At 38.7% G+C, this 25386-nt stretch overlaps 2 protein-coding genes across 6 annotated transcripts; both read right to left on the reverse strand.

Moving 5' to 3' along the window:
* Positions 1-6: 6 nt before the first annotated feature.
* Positions 7-9539, reverse strand: LOC127005755 (ankyrin repeat and zinc finger domain-containing protein 1-like). Of its 5 annotated transcripts, none has more exons than XM_050874873.1 (15): positions 9451-9539; positions 8532-8603; positions 8137-8227; positions 7499-7702; positions 6949-7029; positions 6740-6840; positions 6288-6402; positions 5960-6114; positions 5573-5795; positions 4626-4988; positions 3895-4002; positions 3532-3670; positions 3147-3288; positions 2528-2734; positions 7-1809 (listed from the first exon to the last, which is right to left on the reverse strand). In XM_050874873.1, exons 2-15 carry the CDS (start codon positions 8571-8573, stop codon positions 1639-1641), a joined length of 2142 nt encoding a protein of 713 aa, XP_050730830.1. In that variant the 5' UTR covers positions 8574-8603; positions 9451-9539; the 3' UTR covers positions 7-1638. The 5 variants fall into 5 exon arrangements, with proteins under 5 accessions (XP_050730830.1, XP_050730824.1, XP_050730839.1 ...); XM_050874867.1 differs by having other exon boundaries at positions 9377-9476; XM_050874882.1 differs by lacking the exon at positions 9451-9539 and adding an exon at positions 9397-9445.
* Positions 9540-10580: 1041 nt separating this feature from the next.
* On the reverse strand, positions 10581-24551 carry LOC127005807 (uridine-cytidine kinase-like 1). The gene is given in 13 exon segments (XM_050874933.1): positions 10581-12141; positions 12548-12713; positions 13002-13187; positions 13565-13774; positions 14646-14735; positions 14886-15047; positions 15399-15470; positions 15659-15829; positions 20420-20526; positions 21415-21579; positions 22285-22418; positions 24465-24527; positions 24529-24551. Coding segments are annotated over 13 exon segments (1692 nt in total). The 3' UTR covers positions 10581-11998.
* Between the last annotated feature and the right edge of the window lie 835 nt (positions 24552-25386).

Here is a 25386-nt window from a genome sequence, read left to right on the forward strand (position 1 = left end):
AACATAGGAGTGTAAAACTTAGTATACTTCCACATTACAGTTAGAAGTTGTGGGCTTTTGCTAGTGTACATAAAGTAACGCAATGGTGAGCACCTCAGGTTACCAGTGGGTGCCTCTCTCTTGTCATCTGTGTTGTCTTTTAGTGAGAGCATGTGCATGTGGGTGCGAATGTGTGTGCTTGCAGGCATGCATGTTAGCAATGTGATTGCAACTTGACGTGGGACAAAAAGCTCATATAATAATATTTAGTATCCATCTAATACATACACTGATAATAGCTTCAAAAGATGGAAAAGCAGTCATATTAAAATCATGATTTAGATGCAAATACTAATCACTGTGAGTTTATTACATCTACCAGCTTGTGCAACTGTTTAAAGATTATAATTGTAAGGAGTGCTTGTAAATATCGAAGCTAATTTAGGCCAAACACAAGATACAACAGATATTCCATGATAAATTAAATAAAAATAAAGGTAAGCTACTTTATTGTAAGGCACTGATTCTCTAAAATTATTACATACAAATAGGTAAATTAACGAACAAACAAGGATGAATAAATCAATAAGTACAATATAAATAAATAAAAACAATTTTGTCAAGTTAACATACAATAATAACAATTAGTATTATTTAACTTGAGTTTGGGCAGTTAACCCATTAACTGTGGAAAGCAACTGGTACTTGTTTGTGGGACCGAAACAAAATAAGCTGCCTATCTGTTGTCTGATACACATTCTTTGATTCTCACATGGATAACAAGTATTGCTTCCTTATAACCAAGGTTGTAATTGGTTACAAGCATACTGATCAACAAGGCTCTGCTGTAGCAAAAGTAGTTTGAGGGTTCAATGCTAATGTATTTAAGATTTAATGCAGAAGTTACTTGTGTTGAGTGCTTAACTGTGGATAAAAGATGTGGTTCACTCAAAACTGCTCTGTTAAAATCTGGGTGCATACTTAAACTCTTAGACTAGACCATAAAGAACACATGTCATATTGTCAAACATTGATATCTGGACTTGGTGAAGCAGTTTATAGACTCTGTCTCCTGAAGTTGGAGCATTCAGTGGTTTCTCTTGCATTGATTACTGCAATGCTTAATTGCTAGGTCTTCCAAATTATATACTGGAGAAAGTCCATCTGTGCTAAATAGGGCAGCAAGACTCATTTTTGGCATTCCACCAAGAACCCCTACTACATCATGCCACACTGAGCAACACTGGCTGCCAATAAAAGCTAGCAGAGTTTCTAGTTTTGGGTCATGTAATTTGTGCTATTGGCTTGCCACCATCAGTTCTACATAAAATGAGAAAGGAAAAGAAAAACATAGGAAACTATGCACCCCACCAAATAAAATGAGGAATATACACATAAAAGTTGGACCACTAAAGCCCTGAGTTAGTCTACTGTAATTGTTTCTAGTCATAGTTTTTAAGCTTGCTTCCTACCTTCGGTTGCCTTTTTCCTAAACATTTGTACTCAAGTGTTTAAAAAAAATAAGTTGCTACATATATTACAGACTGCTGAAGTGATGCTTTTATATGAATAATAAAGGACTCTAGTATAACTTATGTCACTCAACATTAACAACCATTTAACAGAATCATAAAAACACATACTATGCAATTCTAATAATCAAGATTCCTTCGTTCTGTGTTCTCTCACACACTTTGTGGTGCAGAACTTGTTGTCACTGTACTCAAAGGGAATGATGCCACTGATGTCTTTGGCGCACATAAAGCAGCGTAAAACCGAGTCTTGCTGCTGCTGCTGCTCCTGGAAACGACGCTCAGCTGCCAGTGCCCTCTGCAAGGAACAGAACAAAGCACTTTCAATGGGAAAATACTTTTTTGTTTAAATAGAAAGAGCCAAAAAGTTGTAAGAGGAATGAAGTTCTTGTCAGCAGAGACAGAGTTTATGGTAAGTGTTTGGAAGTGAATAATATGCCCAGACTGTACATACTATCATGTGTTATCCTTGGTAAAGAGTACATGTGTATACTGAGCCATATAAGAGCAAAATCCTTTATAAACTAAGTAACTGAGTTGCAGTATCATCATATGATGAGTATCCTATGCTCTTAAAAGCAAATTTGTTCACAAAAACAAACATTTTTTATCATAATATCATATAAATCAATGAGAAAATCTGTTAAAATAAATAATATAAAACATAATTCAGTACTACTATAACTTTAAATAAGATTACCAAGAGTATTTAATCTACAATATTCATGGTTAAAGACATAAAGGCAACCATTACTATAAAATGAACTGATATATGACTGATTGCTTACAATCTTGGACTTTTTTTGTAAAAGATCCATATACTACAATTCCCTATGACCAATTAAACAATGTCTGTGATTGGAAGTTATAACCTGATTACTACGCATCACAGTGGTGGTGCAATCATGTGACTATCACGCTGCACAGGGGAGATTGTTCCCAATCTATTCCATTCCAAATTTTCTTGCAGCTTGAATTTTAGTCTTATATATGGCAAAAGACAAAATTTCACTCACCTTTTCTCTGTCACTGAGAGCAAGAAATCTTTTCCTTTCTTCTTCTTCCACCTGCAGTTTTTTCTCCTGTTCCAATTTCATTTTTTCCTGCTGCTTCTTTTCTCTTTGTCGTCCCAGCTTGGCCTGCCTCTGGGCCTTCCTTCTCAAGGCCATCTTTGCTGCCTGCTCTTCCTCTATGTCCTTGGTTAGTGGGCTTGGGATCTTGGCCTGTACGACAATCCAGTATACATCACCTTATTAGCCATGCAGAGGTTGTAACAACTAACATATTTTCTATTTACATGAAAAAAACAACTGCAATTACAGATTGACTATATCATACATAATTTGGCATCTGAATGTTGTTAAGGTGTCTCAAAAAACTTACTCTAAATAATCCTCAACATGAAGAGGTTACAACTCAGCATTTGTAAAAAAAAAAAAAAAAAAAAAAAAAAAAAAAATTGTGTGTGTGATATTGGCGAAAAATGTGCAAAGCAGGTGAGATGTTGACAATAATTATGCCTTTTAATGGTTTGTACACTTTGTTATTCTATACTTAGCAATGAAACATGCCCCAAATGATCCTGCAGAGTACCATACTAGGATGGGCTGAAGTAATTGTACAAACCACACTTGCCTTTTTGTAGTCATATTTATCGGGCCACTCAGCCATGAAGCGCCTGAAGGTGTTACGGCTTTCTTTGTCCACAGAATCATCGAATGGCGCTCTTTTGGCTGCATCAGTCACACCTGGATCACACCCATGTTCAAGAAGCCACCTGCAAGAGCACACTTTTTCATCAGAATTCTGTTATGGATAATCCTATAAAGTGGTAATTATAAAAAAATATTCTAGTTCTCTCCCTTAAATATATTATTTATCTGTATATTACTTATTTATTTTCTTTTATTCTGATTTTACCTTACTAATGACAACAGCAAGAGTAATATAATGTCAGCCTCTTCATATTGGGAACATAAAATTACAAAAGCAGCAACACTTGAGCAACTAAACCACTTACCATATGACATCATGCTTTCCACTTTCTGCTGCAACATGAAGCAAAGTTTGAGACCTTGACCCAAAGGTTATCTTGCTTAGATCTGCTGGAATGTCAACAGCTGCTAAGGACTCTAACACTTCCTGAGATAGACTGTCATCTGCAAGAGAACAACACATTATTAACACAGGTTTTACTGGTCAAATATTACTTTTTTTCAGATATGGGAATAATAATATAAAAATAAAAAGTCCTAATAAATGCTGCCATTAATATGGGAATTACAATTATCATTACTATTTATGGATAGATGAATAATAGCATCCAACCTCAGTGTATGTTTCAAGTGACTTCAAAATATCAATAATTGTAACAAACAATTACCTTCTGGATTCACAGAAGAAACCTTGAGAGCCACAGAGAGGTGGTCGATATTGCCTGACTTACAAGCGCTGTGTAGGAGATCCCACACTTTAGTCTTGTGTGTGGAGCCTGAAAATGAGGATATATGAAATTGCATGGAAATACTTTTGTCAGCTTGCTATTGTAAGTGATGAGTGATTTTTTCCCCCTTATGTTTTGCACAGCCTACTTGAACATTATGGTATATATATAGTTTTCCTAATGGGGCCAGTGGAGTTCTAAATATTCACAAGATGAATTTGTACCTACACAGTCTTTGCCTTACCACACTGCAGTTTTTCCTCACTCTTAATGGCATACCATTTAGCATGCAAAGCAATCTGTCATTTGTATGTTGTCAAATAAAATAAACCCTTGTGCTTAGCCTATGTAAATTATTTCAATATTTGACATTCTTTCTCTGTCAAGAATGCAAGAAATGCACAAATCTCTAGAGTCCAAAAATTTGCAAGAAATAACCAGGCATGTCATATTATGTGTTGGTGCCCTTGAGCAACACATAATTATATGATGACGCAGTGAGATAAACAACAATGAAAAATATTATTCACTTCATAATCTTTCTCTGCTTATCCCAAAGGTTACTATGATGTCCTAAAACAAATTTTTAATAGATATGTGTCCAAACTCTGAGATTTTGGCATGCAATAGCGAAGAAATAGGAATAGGATAAGACTTCCATCTTTACTAACCTTTATTTACTTTTTTATTCCTGCCATTTGGTTTTCTTTTGGATTTATTTTCATTACCCTTTTTGCTGTTTGGGCTTGATTCTTTCTTTTTTGGCTTAGACTTCAGGGAGCAGTGTTGCCCCCCAAGGTCACTGGTGGAAAACGTGCTGAACTGAGTCACCAGCTCCATCTCTTCACCACTCTCTGCTGGTGATTCGGAGCTTGATTCTTCATGGGGGAGATCTGGAGCATCTTTTTCGGTTTTCAGTTTCCTTTCGACAGTTCTTGAGTTATTGGTTTTATTCGCCTTTTTCTTGGGTGAGACTGGTTGGACATCCCCAATTTTCGCTTCTCTTACCATGGCATTAAAATCCTCTTCTTTACCTGTTGATTCAAGTGAAATGTAGGAACTGAACTCCTTCATTTGATCTGACAGTTTAGTAAATGTGTTTTTACTAGAGAAAGCACATTTATTAACCACTTTCCAATTATCCCTTTAACATCACATTATGCAAGTATATCAACTGAAAACTCATTATAGAATATCACTTCAATGCATGATCATTACCACACCCAATTTCATATCTAAGTAAGGAAAGAAGTAGAGTCTCGGGAAGTAAAAATTTGGAGAAGGAACGGTTGCTTGAAGATGAGACATTACACATTTACATATTCAAAATTGGTCACTCCAGACCCTCAAAATGATTCTCATTAAAATGCCACAACTGCAACTGTACTATATCCACACAACCTCATTCAAAGGGAGGATTTCATCTTAAAATATAGTACAACCCTGGCTCATCCATTCAGCCTTGAAAATTTCTTCAATTCCAGCTGATGTTTTTTCGGCTATTGTGATCTCTCACACTCTGACTATATCAAGCAATATCTACTGCATGTAAATAATCCTCATAAAACATTTAATTATAGTCAATTCAAAGCAAATGCAAAACAAGAACTTTACTCACCATGAACATGAACTTCTGACAAGAGGCCAAAAACTCTTTTAACCTCTGAAAATTTTGCCCTTTTTGTTGGGAATGGAATCCGTCTTAGTCTTTCATCATTCTTCATGAGAATTGGTCTTTTTCCACCGAAGAAAGTGGCTCCGTTGTGGTGCTTGGCATGGTAGAAGATCAGGTCACATTTGTCGAGATGTGTCTTCCAGGACTCCATTAATTCTTGAACATGCTGTTAAATTAGAGTTCAATTACTGCTTTTTGGAATTAAATCAGACAAGAGAGTAGACACTTAAATTAATTACCATGAAGATATCAGTTACTGCTGCTGGAAGTCATTCAGACACACTGGTAAGAATTAGCATTTGGTAATTATAAAACTTTGTATATAATCACCTGCCGCTGAGACTGTTCATTGTAACGTCTGAGTGAAGAGCCGCTGGACTTAGGATGTGCCGTGCCACTCTGGTTGTCCTTGGCCCCTTGACTTCCGCCTTGCTTGGCTCGCACCGTGTAATTGTGAAATGTCTTGTGAATTACCACTTCCTTGCCTGTTGATGGGTCACATATATCATCATGTGGTAGAATTTAATCACATGTATCAAGGGGTAAAACTAGATAACAAGTTTACAATGAAAAATATGCAATGTCATTTCACAAATTGGAGGAAATCAGAAGGCAGGTAGATACTTAAGGAGCATTAATACCCCTCGCAGCAACCTACCCCTGAAAACAGCTGCAGCAAAGTGTCCACCTCCAAGCAGAAGGATGGCCCAGTTTTTCTTGCGAGGTGCTGCCAAGGCACGCTGGATCACATCTTGTTCCCCGTCTATTTCAACCTGCAGTCACATTATTTACAGTATAATATATGGAGAAGAATGAATATAATAATTACACTAATTAAAATAACATACAATAGTGTGGATAGAAATCTTATGCTGGGACAGACTGACCACTCATCAATCAAACACTCAGTGATAGAGGCAACAGTTTGGAAGTCCATATGAATATCCCCTTTATTTAGTGTCATTTACTTTAGTCACGAAACACAAGAAATTATAACATGAGTTTCCACATTTCCTGCCTGTTTTAAAAAGGGTGTATTCATATCTAACATTAAGGAATATAATGAAGTAGGTTCATCTATATAGGTATACATATTTCTTTTTCACTTACTGATTTATAATACAGAACATTTCTGTAAAGAGATATCACATAGCCATCAGCATTCAGGAAGAAGAGGTGAGCCTGTCGCTTCAGAACAGGAGCATTTGTCTCTGAAAATTGATGTCTGAGTTGACTGCATGATGGCACCTATGCATAGCCAAACAATTACTTTACACTGACAAGACAGCTGATGACAATTAACCGTAGCACACATTTACCTGCATTTTTGGTATACTCCTCTTCCTCCTCATCATCATCATCACTTGAATCCTCTGACCCAGAGATGCTGGACATGTCACCTGTTACCCACCAAAGAAAAATTGCCACATGTTTGAAAACCTGAATAATCAATGAAAACTTACTAGAGGTACATGAATGTCAACATGGCAGGAAGAAAAATGCTAGTAAGACACGAGCTGGAGAGGTTGAGTGAAATGAGTGAAAAAAAATACTAAGGAACATTGTTACTATTCTAGTAGGTATGCAGGATCATTTGAAGTGAAGTAACTCTACTTTATTGTTGCCTGGAGGTATTACATTAATTATCTATGATGCTTACAAGTGAGTTTTGCAAATATTTTATGAAAATTATATACTCATAAAGAAATTTATAATTAATGACTAGATCTGAATGCATATCCTATAACTGTCATGGGGTCTAGTTATGTAACTATATACTGTATATAAAACTTGATGTATTCATTTGCTGTACCAGAATTGGAGACAATATATAACCAAAAATTCACCCCATCATTTGATGCCACTTACTAGACTCATCCATGAACTGCTCCTCAGTGAGGGGAGGCTTTCCTCCCATGGATCGCCGCAGGTTGTTGCGGTGCCAGTCTAGGCGGTAGTGGGAGACTTGCTCCTCACGGTCAGCAAAGGCAGTCTGGCAGTGGGAGCAACGCATCCCCACCTGGGCGGAGGGGAGGCTGGGCCGGAACATGGGCAGGCCAATGGAGCAATGGTCTGTGGAGAAACTTGTCAATTTTAAGGTTTCATTTAAAAATTGTATGATAAGTAAGTTAAACCCTCAGCAAGTTGGACACCTCTGGGCTCAGGGATCATCTGATTTTTAGCTTTTTTTTTTAACATATCCATGATCTGATTCTAATGATGTTTGAAGTGCATAACTCAGAAAAGTCATTATCATAATCTTTAGCCTTTAATAGTCTGCTACAAACCAAGGTTCAATCCCATCAACCAGCCTCCCCAGCAGCCTATATCCTTCCTTTTTGGCTGTTTGATGAATGGGTACCTGGGGAGGCTTCGGAAGGTAAACCATGGTGGCCTGCTTGTCTTATGTCCTGGGGTATATTGGGATTTTACACATCACAGGTTCAAGGTACTAAATAATGGTTGATAAGAATCTATGCCTGTCTAAGCTAGGAGGACTTTCTCACCTTTACTTGGTGAAGATGAAGGTTGGTTGCTGACTTCCACATACTCTGCACTTCCTGGTGCTAAGCGGATACCGGCCAAAAGTGTTGAAACCTAAGGTGAAAATGCAACTGTCAATAAAAATGAAATATGAAGTGAGTATAACAGCTGCCAATCATTACTTGATTTATCCAACCTAGCTTCTTATGCAGGATATAGAGTAGTATTGGGTGGAAGGAGAAGCCACCTAGATAAAGGAAAACTCCAGAGGGTAGAGGGAAGAGGATGCTGGTTGGGGGAATGGTGGAGGGCAGCACTCAATTAAAATTTAAAGATCAAGTTTGAGCAGACCTGAGGATTTTCTTGAGGACAAAATACTGAGCACATATATACATCACAACAGACTTTGGATACTCACATGGCCCTCATCCCAGAGTGAAACATGTTGAATTGGCTTCATGGTGACTGATGAGACTTGCTTACTTCAGAACTTCAAAATAAGGCATCTTTGATAATAATGATAATGGTATAATGATAATGGTATAATAATAATGGTTACCTATTTATACTAGTTACCATACTTATTTTTCTAAAGCATTAAACAGAATAACTCACCTAATATTAAGTACCACAAGATCCAGATATATACAATATATCAAACATTAATCAAATCAATAGCAATAACAAAGTTAATTCTGTAATCCTCTATCATAATAACCCCTGCCTCAAGATCACAGCTTTTTCAGAGAGCTCTTGAGTAGCATCACATTTTCTTAGATTAATTTGGCTCCCCGATGGGGTGGTATTACTCTAGAATTACACCCAACTGACTTGCACGGTTGGCAGTATATATTCTTTCTCTATTAGAATGGAATAAACTCCCACTTTCAGTATTCCAGTCCAGTACGATCAAATCTTTTAAAAACAAGCTCAACCGACGCATTTCATGTATACCGCCGCGTTCCCCGCAGTCTCAATGGCCCCCTAGCCAATTTTGATTGCGAGGGGTGAGTATGGGCAAACACTAGAATAACACCCCACCTTGTCTATGTGGTCTGAATATCTATGTAAACCCATGTAAATAATGTGCTACATGGAAAACCAACCAACCATTACATTCACACCCGTAAAACTCACAAAACAACACAACATGCTGAGGTGTTACACGTCACATACACGTTACGTACAAACAAAATTCCTAACACTATAGAAAAAAAATACAATTACAGTACACACTTTACTGGTTTACATTTCCCAACACACCTGAAACACCAGGTAATTACAATAACGTCAATAAGTCTTGCCACACGTGATAAAACACAACACAGCTGACTCACTCTTCTTCCTCCTCTTGTGACCATATCATCATCATCTTGTCACCACAGACTTAAATATAAGGTCAAAATTGCCTCCGAACATTATTAAGCCGTGCCTCTCTCCTACCTGCACAGATAACGAGATTCCATTTTCTTTTTTCTTACATGTACTACTAGAAAGCTATTTTTAGAGACTTGCCCTCACTTATATATCCCGATTTTCCTGGCTTGTTCTCAATCTATTCCCCTTTTTTTCAGATTAATTTATTACACCACACGAAATTACATTCGTAGGGTTATTTTTTTTCCCGTGCACCCCCCCAATGTTTTCTACAGCGGCCTCAAAATGTCTTTAATTATTAATGTGCTTATTAAAAAAAAAAAATAATAATAATGATAATTCCCCCACCTGTGCATCAATGCTTCACCCGCCGCCCTCCCCTTCCCAAGTCATGAACCTATGATGCCCTCTAGCCACCACCCCCCAAAAAATATCTGCCAAAATTACCGGCTTGGAGAGAGAGAGAGAGAGAGCGGGCCATAATTTCTGGGGCTGCAATAAGCCCCCAGTGTTTTCTATATAGGCCTCAAAATGCCCATTTTTTTAATTTTAAATTTCCCTCATGCACCTGAGCATGCTCGCTTTGCTCTCCCCTCCCCCACTCATGAACCAATGATGCCCTCTAGTCCCCCCCAAAAAAAATCTACCAAAAATAAAGGGCCTGAAGAATGCTCTGATGGAAGTGTATCACAGCTTATAGGTGAAAGGAATGTCTATCTGAATGTGTGCTTAAGGATCAGTGCAGGCTTGGAAATATATCTTAATGTCATTATCTCAACATGAGAAAGACACTCCATGGATGACAGTGGCCAAGTGGTGAGCAGGCTGGTGTACTTTTCTAGTTTTACGAGTCCAACTATCAGCAGCCCTCTTGCCTTTGCCTTTGAAAGAGAAAAAAAAGAGGGGAGGGAGAATCTTGCAAAAATGACGAGAGATCAGTTCCTTAGCCATTCCTTAATTATAAAAGAATGTGTTGTACTATGATTTTTCAGGATAAAATATTAAAACTGTTAACAAAGCAATGACAAGGGATGATAACAGCAGCAAATGCAAGCACTTCTGTCAGGAAAAAGGCACAGCAAGAGATGAATTGTCTTTTGGCACATTTTAATAAACAGAAATTATATTACATTAATATCTAATGTATAGAAAGTGAGATGGTATGAAAACATAATATTGACCTTCCCTTTTGAAATCTGCTACAGCCCAGGCATGCCATTACACTACACAAGACTACGCCAGGTTTGAATTGTGTTTCCCTCTAATTACACTAATACCTTAGGATCCTTTAGAAACCTTTAGAAAGTCATTGTAAAGTCAGCACCATGTATGAAAGAGAAAATAGGTGACTGTAAAAGATAAGAGGTAAAAGTTGGATTGAGTAAAAATCAGAGAATATGTGATGAACTAGGTAAGATCATAAGAGAGGGATTTGAATGCAATTTTATTAGGGAGGAAATGCAGTGGCAAACATAAAAGATAGGTAACAATTTTTATGATACAAGAATATTAAGAATTCCAATAAAGTCTATCAATTCTATCTTGATATTTCTTGATCCCTTTCCACATGAACTTTTTTGTATTTCATCTCTCATTGAACAAAATAGTTTTTCTTGCTTTTCCCTTAAAATATGTGTAGGAGGCTTATGTTCAAAGTTATACATATAACAAGCAAAAGATTGTCATGGTGGGGGTTTCCACTTCTCAAAGCAATGAGAATTTGATCTCCTTGGGATAATGGTGCCCCTTCCCTTCTAGGAGAATATGAGACTGGTAAAATTAGATAAAAGTACTCATGCAATTTTAAGGGACTGTACAGATTATTTGACTAGAGGGAAAAGCTGATTGAAGAGGAAGGCTTGAGGCTCAGAAGTTGAGGGTAGAAGTTGAGGGTAAAAAGCTGCTGAGAAAATAAATCACATTGTCAATTGTCTCTTCAAGGGTAAAAGAGCTACTGCAAACCAGATTATTTTACACTCATATTCTGTTATAAAGTAAATGCAGATGACCGTCTCATCATCAACTGGCAGTATACTCATCCCAAAATGTGGGCCTAACTAAATTTAATCATCTAAACAATAGTATGAATAAAAACACTACCTTGCATTAGCAGATATTCAATTAACAAAGTACTACATGCTTCTTAGGGTAATAGTGATGTATAAATGCAGTTTGTAATTAGTACCCAGGAATACATGTACAAAATACTCTCAGATTTAAAGCCATGTTAATGATGACAATTGTGATGGTAATAGTATTAATAATAATAATAATAATAATAATAATAATAATAATAATAATAATAATAATAATGATAATAATAGTAATAATAATAATAATAACAATAATGTTTCTTCATAATTTCAACAAGCTTTAACAAGTCATACAAATACTTATGTTGACTACGTAAGCTGCATAACAAGTCGTGATTTTTATGGTATTGGATGGATAGTATACCTGTCAACAGTGGTCTTTTGTGATTTTATGTATATCTGTAATCTTTTTTCACTATTCTGAGGGCTCAGTTCCAAAGTATCGATCACCAAAGTTGCCGATGCCAGGAACAATGTAAAACTTTTCGTTGACACACGGATCCACGGCTGTGGTCACTATCCTCACCTTGGGGAAGGCATAGGCAATGTTGTGCACACCTGCAAAATTAAATAAACAGAAAATGGAACAGTCTGGCAGTTGTAAATGATTGATGCAGATGTAATCAATGAATCAATGGGGGTTACACAAGGGATGTGTTGCTTTTTCCACTGTTTTCTACTGCTATCACTACCACTCTCATTACTTTTCTGCTTCCGAGACAAACTGGGAAAAATGATCAAGTCTAAGAGATAATTATTACAGCTGATGCTACTTATGTTGATATCACCAATGTTTTGGGTATTCAATCAGGGTAAGGCAGAAGTGTACATTCACCATGTGCTGTGAAGAATGGATTTGTACCTGGCATATGATTTGAAAAGGTAAATTTATTTAAAACAATTTAGGGTGGAAAATGTGCATCTTTTACAACTATAAAATATGGTATGTAAATCTTGCACTTACCCTGTTCAGTCATAAGGAGAGAGCATAGGGAGATGTGTTCCTCAGTCACCTCGTGGTCCAGCAACACTCGTATGGCCATTATTGCTGCTGCCCCGGTGGCCACGGTGGCATCCATCAGGAAAATGTGGTAGTCCTTGATATCCTTGGGCAGCCGCAGGTAATACAACTGGGGAGGGGAAGGTTAGATACTTTTCAATGTAACAGCATAGAATTTTGAGTTTAGTTAATTTATGGGAGTTCTCCATAAGCTCTACAAAGTACACCAGAAAAAAATTACTGTTCTGTCAACTATTTATAGTTTTACAGAACTTGAGCAAATATTAAAAAGCAGGTGAGTGGTGGTTCAGATATCCCAACACAGATGGAATGAAATAGGTGATTAATACATAAAAGAGGTTAACCCTAGCATGAATTTGAGAGCAAGATGTCCATAATAAAATGCATGACAAAATACCTCAGGTTCTCCAGTGTCCAGGTTGGTCTGGATGAGGATCTTGCCAATGCGTACATCCTTCAGGACCTCACACAGTGCATTCTCCATGGTCTCCCCCGCCCGCAGGATGGAGACGCCGCAGATCTTTTCCGTTGCAATGTGCTTACCCTCATATGGGATGCCTTGAGGGGTTTCAACAGTTATGTCCTGAATTGAAAGAGAATAACAGTCAACTGAGAACAGGTGTCCATTTCAAATAATACCTTGTGAAATGGTTATCATCAAAAAATGCCTCTCCATTATTTTAAAGTGCATAAATTAAGTCAATAACTTGCAAAGCTTTTTCTAACAGTATCAGATAGAAATTTTGACTCAAGTTCATTAAGTCACAAGTAACAGATTTTGGTATAGTGCATGACTTCTGTGTTAAGTGGTTTCAGCAACAGAATATATAAATGGCAAGTTGACATGTGATTTAAAATTTTGTTGACAATAGCTATTTTTTGACTTGCCACTTCACTAGGCAACCACACTACTACACCCTGATGGAATAAACGTTACACAATTACAAACCACCAACTCACCGTAAAAGGAAGAAGGGTAAGCGCATGTTCGATGACGAGGCGTATTAACCTCTTGGAGTAGAAGATGAACTCGTCCCGGGGAGTGTCCTTGTTCCTGATGAAGGTGTGGAGGCCCCGGATTTGTGGCGTGGAAGGCAACAGGTGGAGGGAACTGGGTCGTGCCATGCCAAAGTTTGTGTTGGCCAACTTCTCACGTAGCTTGAAGCCTCTCTGAGTGGTGCAATAAAGTAAAGGATGAGCGTGTATCCAGAATTTTGTGGTATTTTTACATTTAATTTTGTTAACCCTTAAACTGCTTAATGCTCACAGCGAGCAGTAGCGCAATTGCTGGTGGTGCTAAACGCTCGCTGCGAGCTCCAGCCGCACTCAAATCTCCCACATATGAGTGTTCCAACAATATTTATTACCCCACAAGATTGCCAATTCAGTAGGTTTTCCACTAAATTTGGTGGAAAATCATGTCAGCCTAGCACGGAAAATCTACGGATGAATAACTGGTGGATGTTCTTGTCCAATATAGCGGCATTTTTGCATAGTTTCACCTATCACCTGACTGATTCTTTGACCAAATAGTTGTAAATTTTGCAGTTGGCAATACTACCTTGTCAGCATCCCATAAAGAGATCTCTGCAGTTGCCTCAATTTGGCTGACCGTCGCGCATGCACTGACATATGCATTCACAGGCAACACCCCCTAAACATGCCTGTACATTCTCAGGAGAGGCATACATAACTGAATCGTATAGATCTGGGCCTCCTCTTTCCAATGGTGTTTTTGGTTTATAGCTGTGATGAATAGTTTTTGAGATACAGAGGTTAAAAGAGAACCCACTTCCCCCATTCGGCTGCCATAGTGTGCCTGGGGGGAGTCGCCTCCCTCGCCATGTGCAATGAAAGGGTTAAAAGTATAGGATCAAGTAAAAAAGTTATAAGAAAGAGTAGCAAGAAGCAGTGGACACTAACTTAACAAATCTGTCAATAATGTAGGTGTTAATTGCAATATATAATTGAGCTGCTTCCTCAGCTGTAGAAAAAAAATCCTGTATATGACCTTAAAACCTTAAAAATTGCTGTCACTAACTTGTTGAAGCTGAGTCATAACATTTTGAGCAATCAAGTTGATTGCCACTTCATTCTCTCCTCCTCTTGGCACAATTATGTCAGCATGCACCTGAAAAAACAATACATTAATTTGAGAGGTTCATCTTTACTTATTTATCACAACTCCAACTTCATCTTAAATTGTAGTGCAGCTTATAAGGGGTATATTGACTAATGGTAATAATGGTGAAAATTAATGCTTTATGATAAAAACTCTCACCATGGAGGGAGCAATGTAGTAGTCAAATGCTGGCTTGACAAACTTGAAGTACTGCTTGAGGACACCGTCCAGCTCACGGCCTCTCTCAGAGATGTCCCTCTGCAACCGGCGGACTAACCGTTCATCAGAGTCAGTGTCCACAAACACCTTCATGTCCAGAAGCTAGAAGAGTTTTAAGGTAGATTAATGAGAGTAATTCAAAGTATACAATATGTATTCATGTTTCATATATTAAACAAAGTGATCCAAAATATACAAAGCTTGTGAACATGATAATCATTTGTTTGACAACTGCAGAAATCATCAGCATGAAGAAATGATTAAATTTCAAATACAGTGCAACTGGCTAAAAATATGAATGACTGCCCTCATGATTCTCAAGATTCACTGAACAAATATGTGAAGCAGCAGCTCATTGGTCAATTGAGTGAATTATAAACACATATCAAATGTAATGGTAATGTTATGCAAGGATGCACCACCTCAGTACATTGCACAAAACAAAATATTTACCTTCAAGACATCTGGTGAATAAAAGGCTAAAATTCCTTCAAAGATGATGACGTTAGCTCCATACATAGTTTTCTGAAAAATGAGAGAAGGGAATTGAACAAAATTATGATGATATAAATATTTTAGCTTATTGAGATGCTTAATGTTTTAGCATAAAATCAACCCACCCCATCCTGGCTCACCACACCACACACATATATAATTATAATCATCCTCACCTACTCTGTATTTTCTCACTACCAACTTCCCCACATACTCACAGTCTTAGTCTCCCGGGAATGGGTGACAAAGTTGTAGATCGGTACCTCCACCTTCTTGCCCTCCTTGAGGCGCACTAGTGTCTTGGCTACAAGGTCAAAATCAAAGGCGTCTGGGTGGTCAAAGTTGTACTCGTTCCTTGCGGCCTCTTCATGCTGTTTCTCTGTCAGAACCTGATGAAAAAAGATTAATCAAACAGTAGTCTTGAGAATCAGTCACAAAATATTGTGACTAAAATATGATAAACATAAAGCCCTTTCTCAAAGATATGTGTCATGTTTCTCTGATAAGGCTTGATTCAGAACCAGAAATATCAATGACAATATCTGGGCTTCAACTTCATGCTCATTGTAAAAACATATATCATGAATGTATTGACATCACTACTGCAGCTCCCTCTGTGGAGGCAACAGAAAACAAGCTAAATGAAGTCAAACATGTGTGCAAAGGAAGCATTACAGTTAAATAATAAACCACTGTCAGGCACCTGAGCATCCACTTTCATACATTCACTGCAGCCCTTCCATCTCCTCAATTTGTAATTCTGCATCTTCATATTATACACATTTAGTATACCGGTATATAATTATAATTATGCAGAAGCATTTATCACAAGAAAACAATGATTCATGACTCAATCAATAGGGCCACACGTTTGGGGAGGGGTGTGTGCCTTGCCCACCCTACACCCTCTGGTTAGGGTTCAGAGTTATATTAATCACACAGCAACAACCTCACATGTACACACACATATCAAATAAGCTTAGCATGGATTAACACACACACACACACACACACAACAGACAGACATATATATGAATAAAAAATAAAAAATAAAAATAAAATTGATTAAGTGAGGAGATTCAACTCAATATCACAGAACTGCTAAATTTTAGCAACTGTGTAGCATGGTTCTTGCCTGGATGAATATAAAAATTACAGAAAATAATATTCTAGTATAACCTTTTGTTATCTCAGCATGAAGACAATTTTTGTTTTCTATTCATTTTTACTCAACCAACCTATGAGACCATCCTAATAACCTTTCTCCTTTACCTTTTTATCCCTTTATATTCTTCATGAGAACTTGTTAATATATTTCTCTAAACTTCTCAAACATACCACATCCTTTATAAACTTCATCTCTTCAGTCTCTCCTCAGCAACCTACAAAAGTGTGTACATGTAATTTTCATACATAACATCACCTGACATACCATCTCTTTCTGGCCATTTTTGCCCACTGAACCTTTTCACAAGGATCAATCAGTGTTATGCTTCACCCATAGCTTCCTCTGACATACCACAAAATATCCTGTATATATACTCCTTTGTTTTCTCTACGTATCGTGTCTTCTTGCACCACCACCACCACTACATGCTGCGATGGTAGCTCATTTCATCTCCAAGTGCCTCAAGACTTTCTCCCTTGCTGTGTTTCATTCCAAGACCCACCATGTCTCTGTTAGAAGGCCAAAGTACATAGCTACTTAGTCCTCTCTTTTATCTACACACATTTTCCCTTTTAACTACAACAGCACATAGCAATCCTAATTCCCATTATTATGTATACAATCATTTTTCCCTTCAAAATGGTTTTGAAACTCACCCATCCGATACAGTTTTCTCTAATTTTTGCAAGTATACCTATCAACTGAATGGTTAAATATACTACTCATTTTAAACTTCATGCTCCAAGATCACACCTTTTATCTTTGCTCACATCCACATTGATTTCTACTTATCATAAGTACCACTGTTTAGTCTTTAGTTTTCTATTTTTATTTTCACCCGTTGATAAGGTTCAGGGCCTGGTCCATACCCTCTATTTCTCAATTAAAGATGAACAAGGAAAATGGTGGAGTATGAGCCTTTACAAATACAAATCACTTCACACTACAATATCTCACAGCAAACCTCTATGCTTGGAGACAACAGTAACAGTTAATGAGCAACAACAAATATCCTGGGATCTGATCCGACCCTGTATATATACTTCCACCACCACACCTTCATTATTGAACAACATAATTTTGTCTGAGAGCTTTACATATATTAAGGTAATACTGTCATTAAACTAAAAAATAGATCCTAACATATCAAAGAGTGTGGACTGCAGTGACTAGCTAGACATTTGAAATAAAATGCACTGGAATTTATGACCTTTTATGATGGCATGATGAAACATTATAGTTGCAATACAATCTAAATTCAAATACATGATACTAAAGCTGAAGGATACAAAATTATGAAATAAGATAAAAAAGTAAGCTATGAAGAACAAGTTTGCAGGGAGAAACTTTGTCAAAATTATCCAAGGATGACATGTGTATATTAAAGCAGAGATTCTTTTGCTATGGCTAAATCCTTGAGGGAACTCACAAGAAACAGATATCAGGACAAACACAATATGAAAATAAAGACAAAATAACTGTTAGTGATACAAGGACTATATAATTAAAGTAGTAAGTGCCTGAAAGGAAAGGAAATATAAAGGCACTTTCTGGATATCAAGTACCAACTGCCTATAAGAAAAGGATGAATGTACAAGGAATTTTTTTCAGACAGGCTCAGTACCCACTTGATTATCACACCCTTGTTGATGTCACTCCACATGTTGTGTTTACTGTACATTTTCAATTATTGTTTTCAGGTTTTTGTTTGACTGCCTTGCCTCACTGCTGTATGGGATCTTAAACTGATAGTGTTAAATAAAAGATAGATATGTATGGAAAATGTGTCCTAGATTAAAGTCTCATCCTACATAGAAATTCTTGAGTAGAATCTTGCCAAATAGAGGGCCAAGGGCCTTGTATGGAGTATGCAGCCCATGTGTGGGGGAGCTTCAACCCACACAGCTCTTTTGGATAGAGTGGTCACAGGCTTTTTGCCTCCTCTTCTCCCCTTATTTTACTGACTGTTATCCATCCCTTAAAATCCACTGCAATATTCCTCCCTTTAAAATCCAACTGCTTTCCACCGTATCTCACCCCTAAGCTGTCTAAATTTCCTACACAAGAGTTGATCAGTACCTTTATTCTTTCATCACCATCACTGATAAACTTTGGAGGAGCCTTCATCTGTTTGTACCTATCTGCCAATCTGGGCCTAGGGAGGACTCTTGGCCGTAGTACTAATCTTCCCCATCCCCTTTCCCTTCCCTTCCCTTTCACTTGGCGGTGAACCGCAGTATTAAACGTCCCCGCGTGGTTGGGGTTGTTTGATAATACCTCGAGAGAGAGCAAACAGGGTCGAAAGTGTTGACTCTGCGGGGTGAGAAGCAGGACATCTTCAGCTTCCCCTTCATATATTTCATGAATAAATAGTGTTCTATTTGTTATTATAGAAGGAAATATATTTAAAAGTATCAGAATATTTTTATGACTGATATTATATCACAAACTTTGCTGAAGTTAGTATATTTTTTTTTAGTTTGTAAAGACTCTGGTGTTGATTGTAAACATACAGCAGCACCGACTGGGTGCTCCATCCGTACTAGCTCAACAATATTACTCAGTGGGATATTTTGATCATCAGAGTAAGATTTTATGCCTGAGAAAAGTGATGATGATGTGCAGGAGGTAAATGGAAGTAATGTTAAAAAGTTTCTAGACATATCTCCTTCAACTATCTTTCACTCATGAACAAGCGTTTAGAAAATGAAACATCAGATGCCTCACCCATAACGTGAGAAAATGGGGTGTGCTGTATGTCTTTAATTAGGCTATCACGAAGGATATACAACACTGGTGAGAATACTACTACACTTTGTTCTATAAAGTTTCATATTGTACAAGAAGTAATTTTTTCCTGAAGATTCCTTTATAATTGTCCCAAAAATTGGCAGAAAACGGCAGGCTGATGACTAAATATGGCATTATTATGGAAACACTTAACATATACCATAAAAAGGGCACTTGTTTGAGACCACCGAGATTTAAATGACATGACCTGGCCACCCCGGTGTGGCTGCCCTCGTGTGTGTGACGAGTCATGGATACCAACCTATCTCATAAATTAACTTATCCGTGTTACTTGTTATTTACTTGTAGATCATCTATGCTATTATTTTTATTTTATGATATATAATGTATATGAATACAAAGGTGTGTGAAAAATGCTTTATTTATCTCGTTTTCTGTAATTATTGGTTTGAAAGTGCTGCCAACATTATCATGACATGCAGATTTGTCTTGGTCTGGCCTGCATATCTGCCCCGGGACGGGAAGGGGATGGGGTGGCTTATACCTACCCCAGACCCGCATAAATTATGGGGATGGGGATGGGAAAGGGGATGACTAATACTACGGCTGTCTGTCTTCTGCCTTCTGCACCCTTGCTGGCATTACTTGTTTTGTGTTGCTGTGTTCATTATATTTTTTGTAATGCCTTTTCTCATTGTTTTGGTTTGACTGACTTACCTAACTCCTCCATGGATTAGATCATTACTATGTGCTAAATTTTATTTGTTTTAAATATAAATTATTCAACCATAATTGATTGTTTATCCCAATTCAGTTTCATAATAAATGAAAATTGTTAAATAGATTAGTGCTAAAGTAATGTTGAACTATAAACACTGAAATCAAAACAAAATATATTTGTCATGCAAGAGGGAAAAACAAACATGGTTAACTAATAGTGAATAGACATGGAAAAATTGAGTACTCTCTACATGACGTAGGCCTGTCTCCATGAGTATGAAAGCTCATTACAGGGTTACATGTCCAATTTTGCATTCAGTAAGTGATCCCATACAATTACCTTATAGAATGAGTCAAGGGAAAGGAGGGTAACCCATGGCACATCCAACTCTTCAATAATTTTCCTGGCAACAGTTGACTTCCCTGAGGCACTGCCACCACACACACCTACACGAAATAGTACTTATTAGAAGAGAATGTGGAACTCAAAACTGTTTAAGTATAGTGCATGGAATAAGTTTGCATTCATGCAAAAAACACAACATACTGGATCAAGAACTTTAATATAGTATGTTAATTGTTAGACCAGGATGTAATCAGTATTGGCATAGAAAAGCGTCACCAAACACGTAAGAATATGGGCAATTAAAACCCTTACATATTAGTTTCCACAGAACTCCCGTTGTATAAGGTATATGGTCAGACATATTCCATTCCAAGCTTAGTAGAAACACATGTAGCTTACGTAAATATAATATACTGTACGAAATATATATTGAACTACATAATATAAGAAGAAATCAATCAATAAAACAGGTCAAATAAGCCATATACCTTAAATAAGTGGGATACTAAACTTGCAGGAGATGAGAATGTATAGGTTGTGAGGTTCAATGCAGGGCTACTGAACCCAGGGAAGCTCCAGCCAATTGCTGCCCAAGCCCAACAGTGATGCACCGAGGTAGGCAGAACCCAGCCTCAAGCACACTCACGGGTCATCCACACACTTGCACTCTCACTCTGATTCCCTCCTCTCGCTCCCTCCCTATCGCATTCGCTTCTCTCTCACCCACTCTCCCAACCTCACTCCCTCCACTGAAAATAAACTGACCCAGATGATAAACAGACGACAACCTCACATGTGTAGCATAATTCGCTCAAATTTCAGCCATCCTAGACATATATCAGAGGCAAAGAAAGTGAAATATGAGTTTACACTAATGCCTCCTATACAAGACCAACATCAACACCCCACCGAAGATGAAAACATGCTAAAATCTGAAGAAAAAAAGTTGAAATAAAATAGTTCAGTACCCAACTACAGTAAGAGCTTACCGATAACAAAGGGCTCGACCAGCTGTCCTTGGCAATCATACCATGGAGGTCGGCCGGCGGTGTAGATGGTTCGCCGTCGGCCCCTCAGGATAGGCTCCCGGCTCCTTGATGGCTGTGACTGGGAGGTTGTACGCTGGCGACGAGTTCGTGGAGACCTTAAGGCACCTATGCACAGAAGACATTAAGTGAAACACCTTTATTTATTAGGGACTTGTCAAAATTTATGTAATGTCAACTTCTGCTCGAGGTAGATCAAGTGCTGCGGATTAGTTTATAAACATTGTGAGACCATACTCTAGACTTGACTATGAGGCATGAGTGAAAAAAGGTAAAATTGTTATATGTAATACAAATAAATTAATGAAAAAACAAACATCATAATTATTGCTACAAATTGTAACACTTGTGCACACCTATTGTGAAGCCAGATTGGTGAGTCCGTTTTGGCGTTGGCTCCGGCGGGTCCTTTCCTCCCCTCTGCTCTGCCACACACTCCCAACACCTATTTTTTCCTCTCATATGTTACCTACAGCTAACATACGAGAGGAAGAGATAGGTGCTGGAACTGTGTGGCAGAGCAGAGGAAAGGACCCGTGGGAGCCAACACCACAATGGACTTGCAAATTTGGTTTCACTGTAATATAGCAGTTTTGTTGCATAAAGGGTGAAGCAGGGGGCATCAACTAAGCTGTGAATGGCCTCAGTGCTCATCTCTGTCTCACTGGGCCTTGAGCCTATGCAGGGTAAGAACCTATTACCTTGGGACACAAGTGTGATGTCTGCATTATCCCATATACCCATATATCAACCACACACATACACAGACCCCCACTCCCTGCACCACACATATCAATAAATAAATTCACAAACCTTGTGTGGGAGTCAGAGGGGGTCCTGCTGAGGGAGGGCGTGGACTGTTTGGCTGACTGTTGACCTCCCCCTCACCCAGGTCTGTGATGGACTCATCTTCGTCCATCTGTGGGGCAGCAGTGTCCTCTCCTCCACTGCAACAGGCCAGGTAATCAGGTGAAGGTGGACTAGAGGGTTTACAAAGAAGATCGTCGATTTAACACATGATAGCTACCAAAGAAACTCACATTAAATTGACGTACAAAATCATGCAATCACTACATCTATCACCAGAAAAACAAGAACCACGTAAGAAAATCGTTGGTTGGGTGAAACTGTAAATTGTCCAATAGGGTCAAGCAAGGGCCATTCATAGAGGTTAAAAACATGGGAATGCTAAAACAGAGAAGAGCAGAGGAACTAAGGTATTACATGTGCAGTGAAAGTATAATAAAAAAAATAAAAAAAAGTGTGCCTAATAATGTGTATAATGAAAGGCAGGGGTAAAGCCACACACAAATACTGACAGGTATATTACATGTTTGGCACACAAGGTAGGAGTCCTGAGGGTGTGTGACCTCTTACAGTTCCCATGACCACCCTGACCCAGCCCCAAGGATGCTGACCGCTGGAAACACAAATGGCCAGTCTCCCAAACCTTCCCTGCACGCATTATGCCCCTCACAAACTCCACATGACCCTTGAACCTAATTATTTGACCTCTTAAAGCACCATGACCACCGTGGACCAGCCCCAAAGAACGCTGATGACTAAGAAGACTAATAGGTAATTGTGGAGATTGACTCTGTGCCTCCAGAATACGATATTACACCTCCATATTATAGTTAAGGGGCGAAATACATGTCCCTCAACCATAATATGAAGGCGCAAGTACTTAACCCTTTCCATCCGTGACGCAGACGTCGGCGTCACAGTATGGAAAGGGTCAAGAGGAAATGGAAGAGGATTAATCCTCTTCAAAACCTCTTAATCCTCCTCTAAATTCCTCTTAATTCTCTTCCATTTCCTCTTAAGAGGTTTAGAAGAGGATTAAGAGGAAATGGAAGAGGATTAGGAGGTTTAGAAGAGGACTGATGGTACGCCGACTTCGCCAGAGTGAAGGGGTTAAAAGTAAAGGGCCTAATCCCCTTTCCCTAATGATCTTGGGGGACCCATGGGAAATCAGTTTTTTTGGGTGGGGGAGCATATTTAACCCGGTAGCAACGGGGATCATGTTACTTAATGATTCCTCTAAGCGAGAAAAATGGGAAAAAATCATCACTCACACAAACCATTTCATATATATAAAAGCAACGGGTCACCTGTACAGCAAGAGCAAGAGCATATATCTTCTACTTTGGGGGGTTTATATCATGGCACAAATTTGGCCCGTCACTGCTACATGGTAAAGCCACAAATTTGGCCCATCGCTGCTACTGGGTTAAACTACTCCAATTGAACTTTACATAACCTAACCCCTAATGGGGGAACTTCGCCCCCTCTTGACCCTCCTCCTAACCAGGGGGGCTGTACACCCCCCACATGTATGATGCGCCGGTAAAACTAGAAAAGTACAACAGTATGTGAGACCTTGGAAAGGTTATTATTCTCTTGGGGGCAATATTGGAGGTGCGTGGTGAATCTCCATATTTACTGTCTAATGACCTGACCTGTACCCTTAAGTTCCTTACTAACCCCGTATAACCCCTGAACCTAATTATTTGACCTCTAGCAGCCCCCATGACCACTCTGCCCCAGCCCCCAGGAATGGTGATTATTAAGAAGACTAGTGACCTGACCTGTACCTTTTATGACTTCAATTGACCCCTGAACCCAATTATTTGACCTCTAGCAGCCCTAATGACCACCCTGACCCAGCCTTCTGGATAACAGCAGCCCCCGAGTCTTCCATTCCATGCAGCCATTACGTCCCTTACTAACCCCACATGACCTCTGAACCAGATTACTTGACCTCCTCTCGTTGCTACAGCCCCAGATGAACGTGACCTCCCTCGACCTGATGCAAAAACACGGGTCTCCTTTCCCTTCTCACCTGTCCCCTTCACCTTAACTCAGGTAGAGGAATAACCTGACCCTTTTTCCTTTTCTCTCCTACAGCCCCAGCATCAGTCCAATCCGGGTGTTAATTCCCTCCAGCTGATAGCCCAGGATGTGGTCTTTCTGATGCCCAAAAGACGAACCTGTCAGAGCTGGCGGAGCTGGGAGAATCTCGCTTGAATCTGCCAGACATCACTCCTCTGACCTCCCTCAGCTGCACCTGCGTCCATGCCTCCTTGCCAGATGCTCTTAGAAGCGGATCAGGCACATCAACAATTTTTAAAGGCCAAAAAATGATATATATCGGGTTCCAGTGACTCTCTTCCCACCATGGTAATACAGTGGAATGATTAAGCTACGAGGAGAGCCTTGAAACTATCCCTATAAAGCCCAAAAACACCTAGAAAAGCCTTGCCAAATGGGTGGGATTTAAGGAGGTAAATCAGCAATAGGTAGTAATAGGAGAGAGCCCGCACATCATCAATTTTCAAAGGCAAAAAAAGGACATAAACCGGGTTCCAATGACTCCTTTTTTCATCATGGTAATACAGAAGAACGATTAAGCTACCAGAAGAGCCTTAAAACTACCCCTGTAAAGCCCCAAAACACCTAGAAAAGCCTTAAAAATCAGCAATAGTTAATAATAGAAGTCAGCCCGCACATCAACAATTTTCAAAGGCAAAAAAAGGAACAGAAGAACGATCAAGCTGCAAGAAGAGCCCTCAAACTATCTCTCTAAAGCCCCAAAACACCTGGAAAAGTCTTACCTAAATGGGTGGGATTTAAGGAGGAAAATCAGCAATAGGTAGGCTAATAAAAGAAGTCAATTTTCAAAGGCCAAAATTGGAGGTTAGTCGTATTGTAATCATTTTTTCTTCACCATGTGGCAATACAGAAGAATAATTAAGCTACCAGAAGAGCCTCAAAACTACCTCTATAAAGTCCCATAAGCCCCAGGAAAGCCTTGTCAAATGGGTGTGTTTTAAGGAGGAAAATAGGAGCTCGCAAACTCGCACATCAAAAATAATCTCCAAAGGCCTATAAGGAGACTAATTGGGCTGCAAT

This window comes from Eriocheir sinensis, chromosome 3 (genome assembly GCF_024679095.1).
Source record: "Eriocheir sinensis breed Jianghai 21 chromosome 3, ASM2467909v1, whole genome shotgun sequence".
NCBI lineage: Eukaryota > Metazoa > Arthropoda > Malacostraca > Decapoda > Varunidae > Eriocheir > Eriocheir sinensis.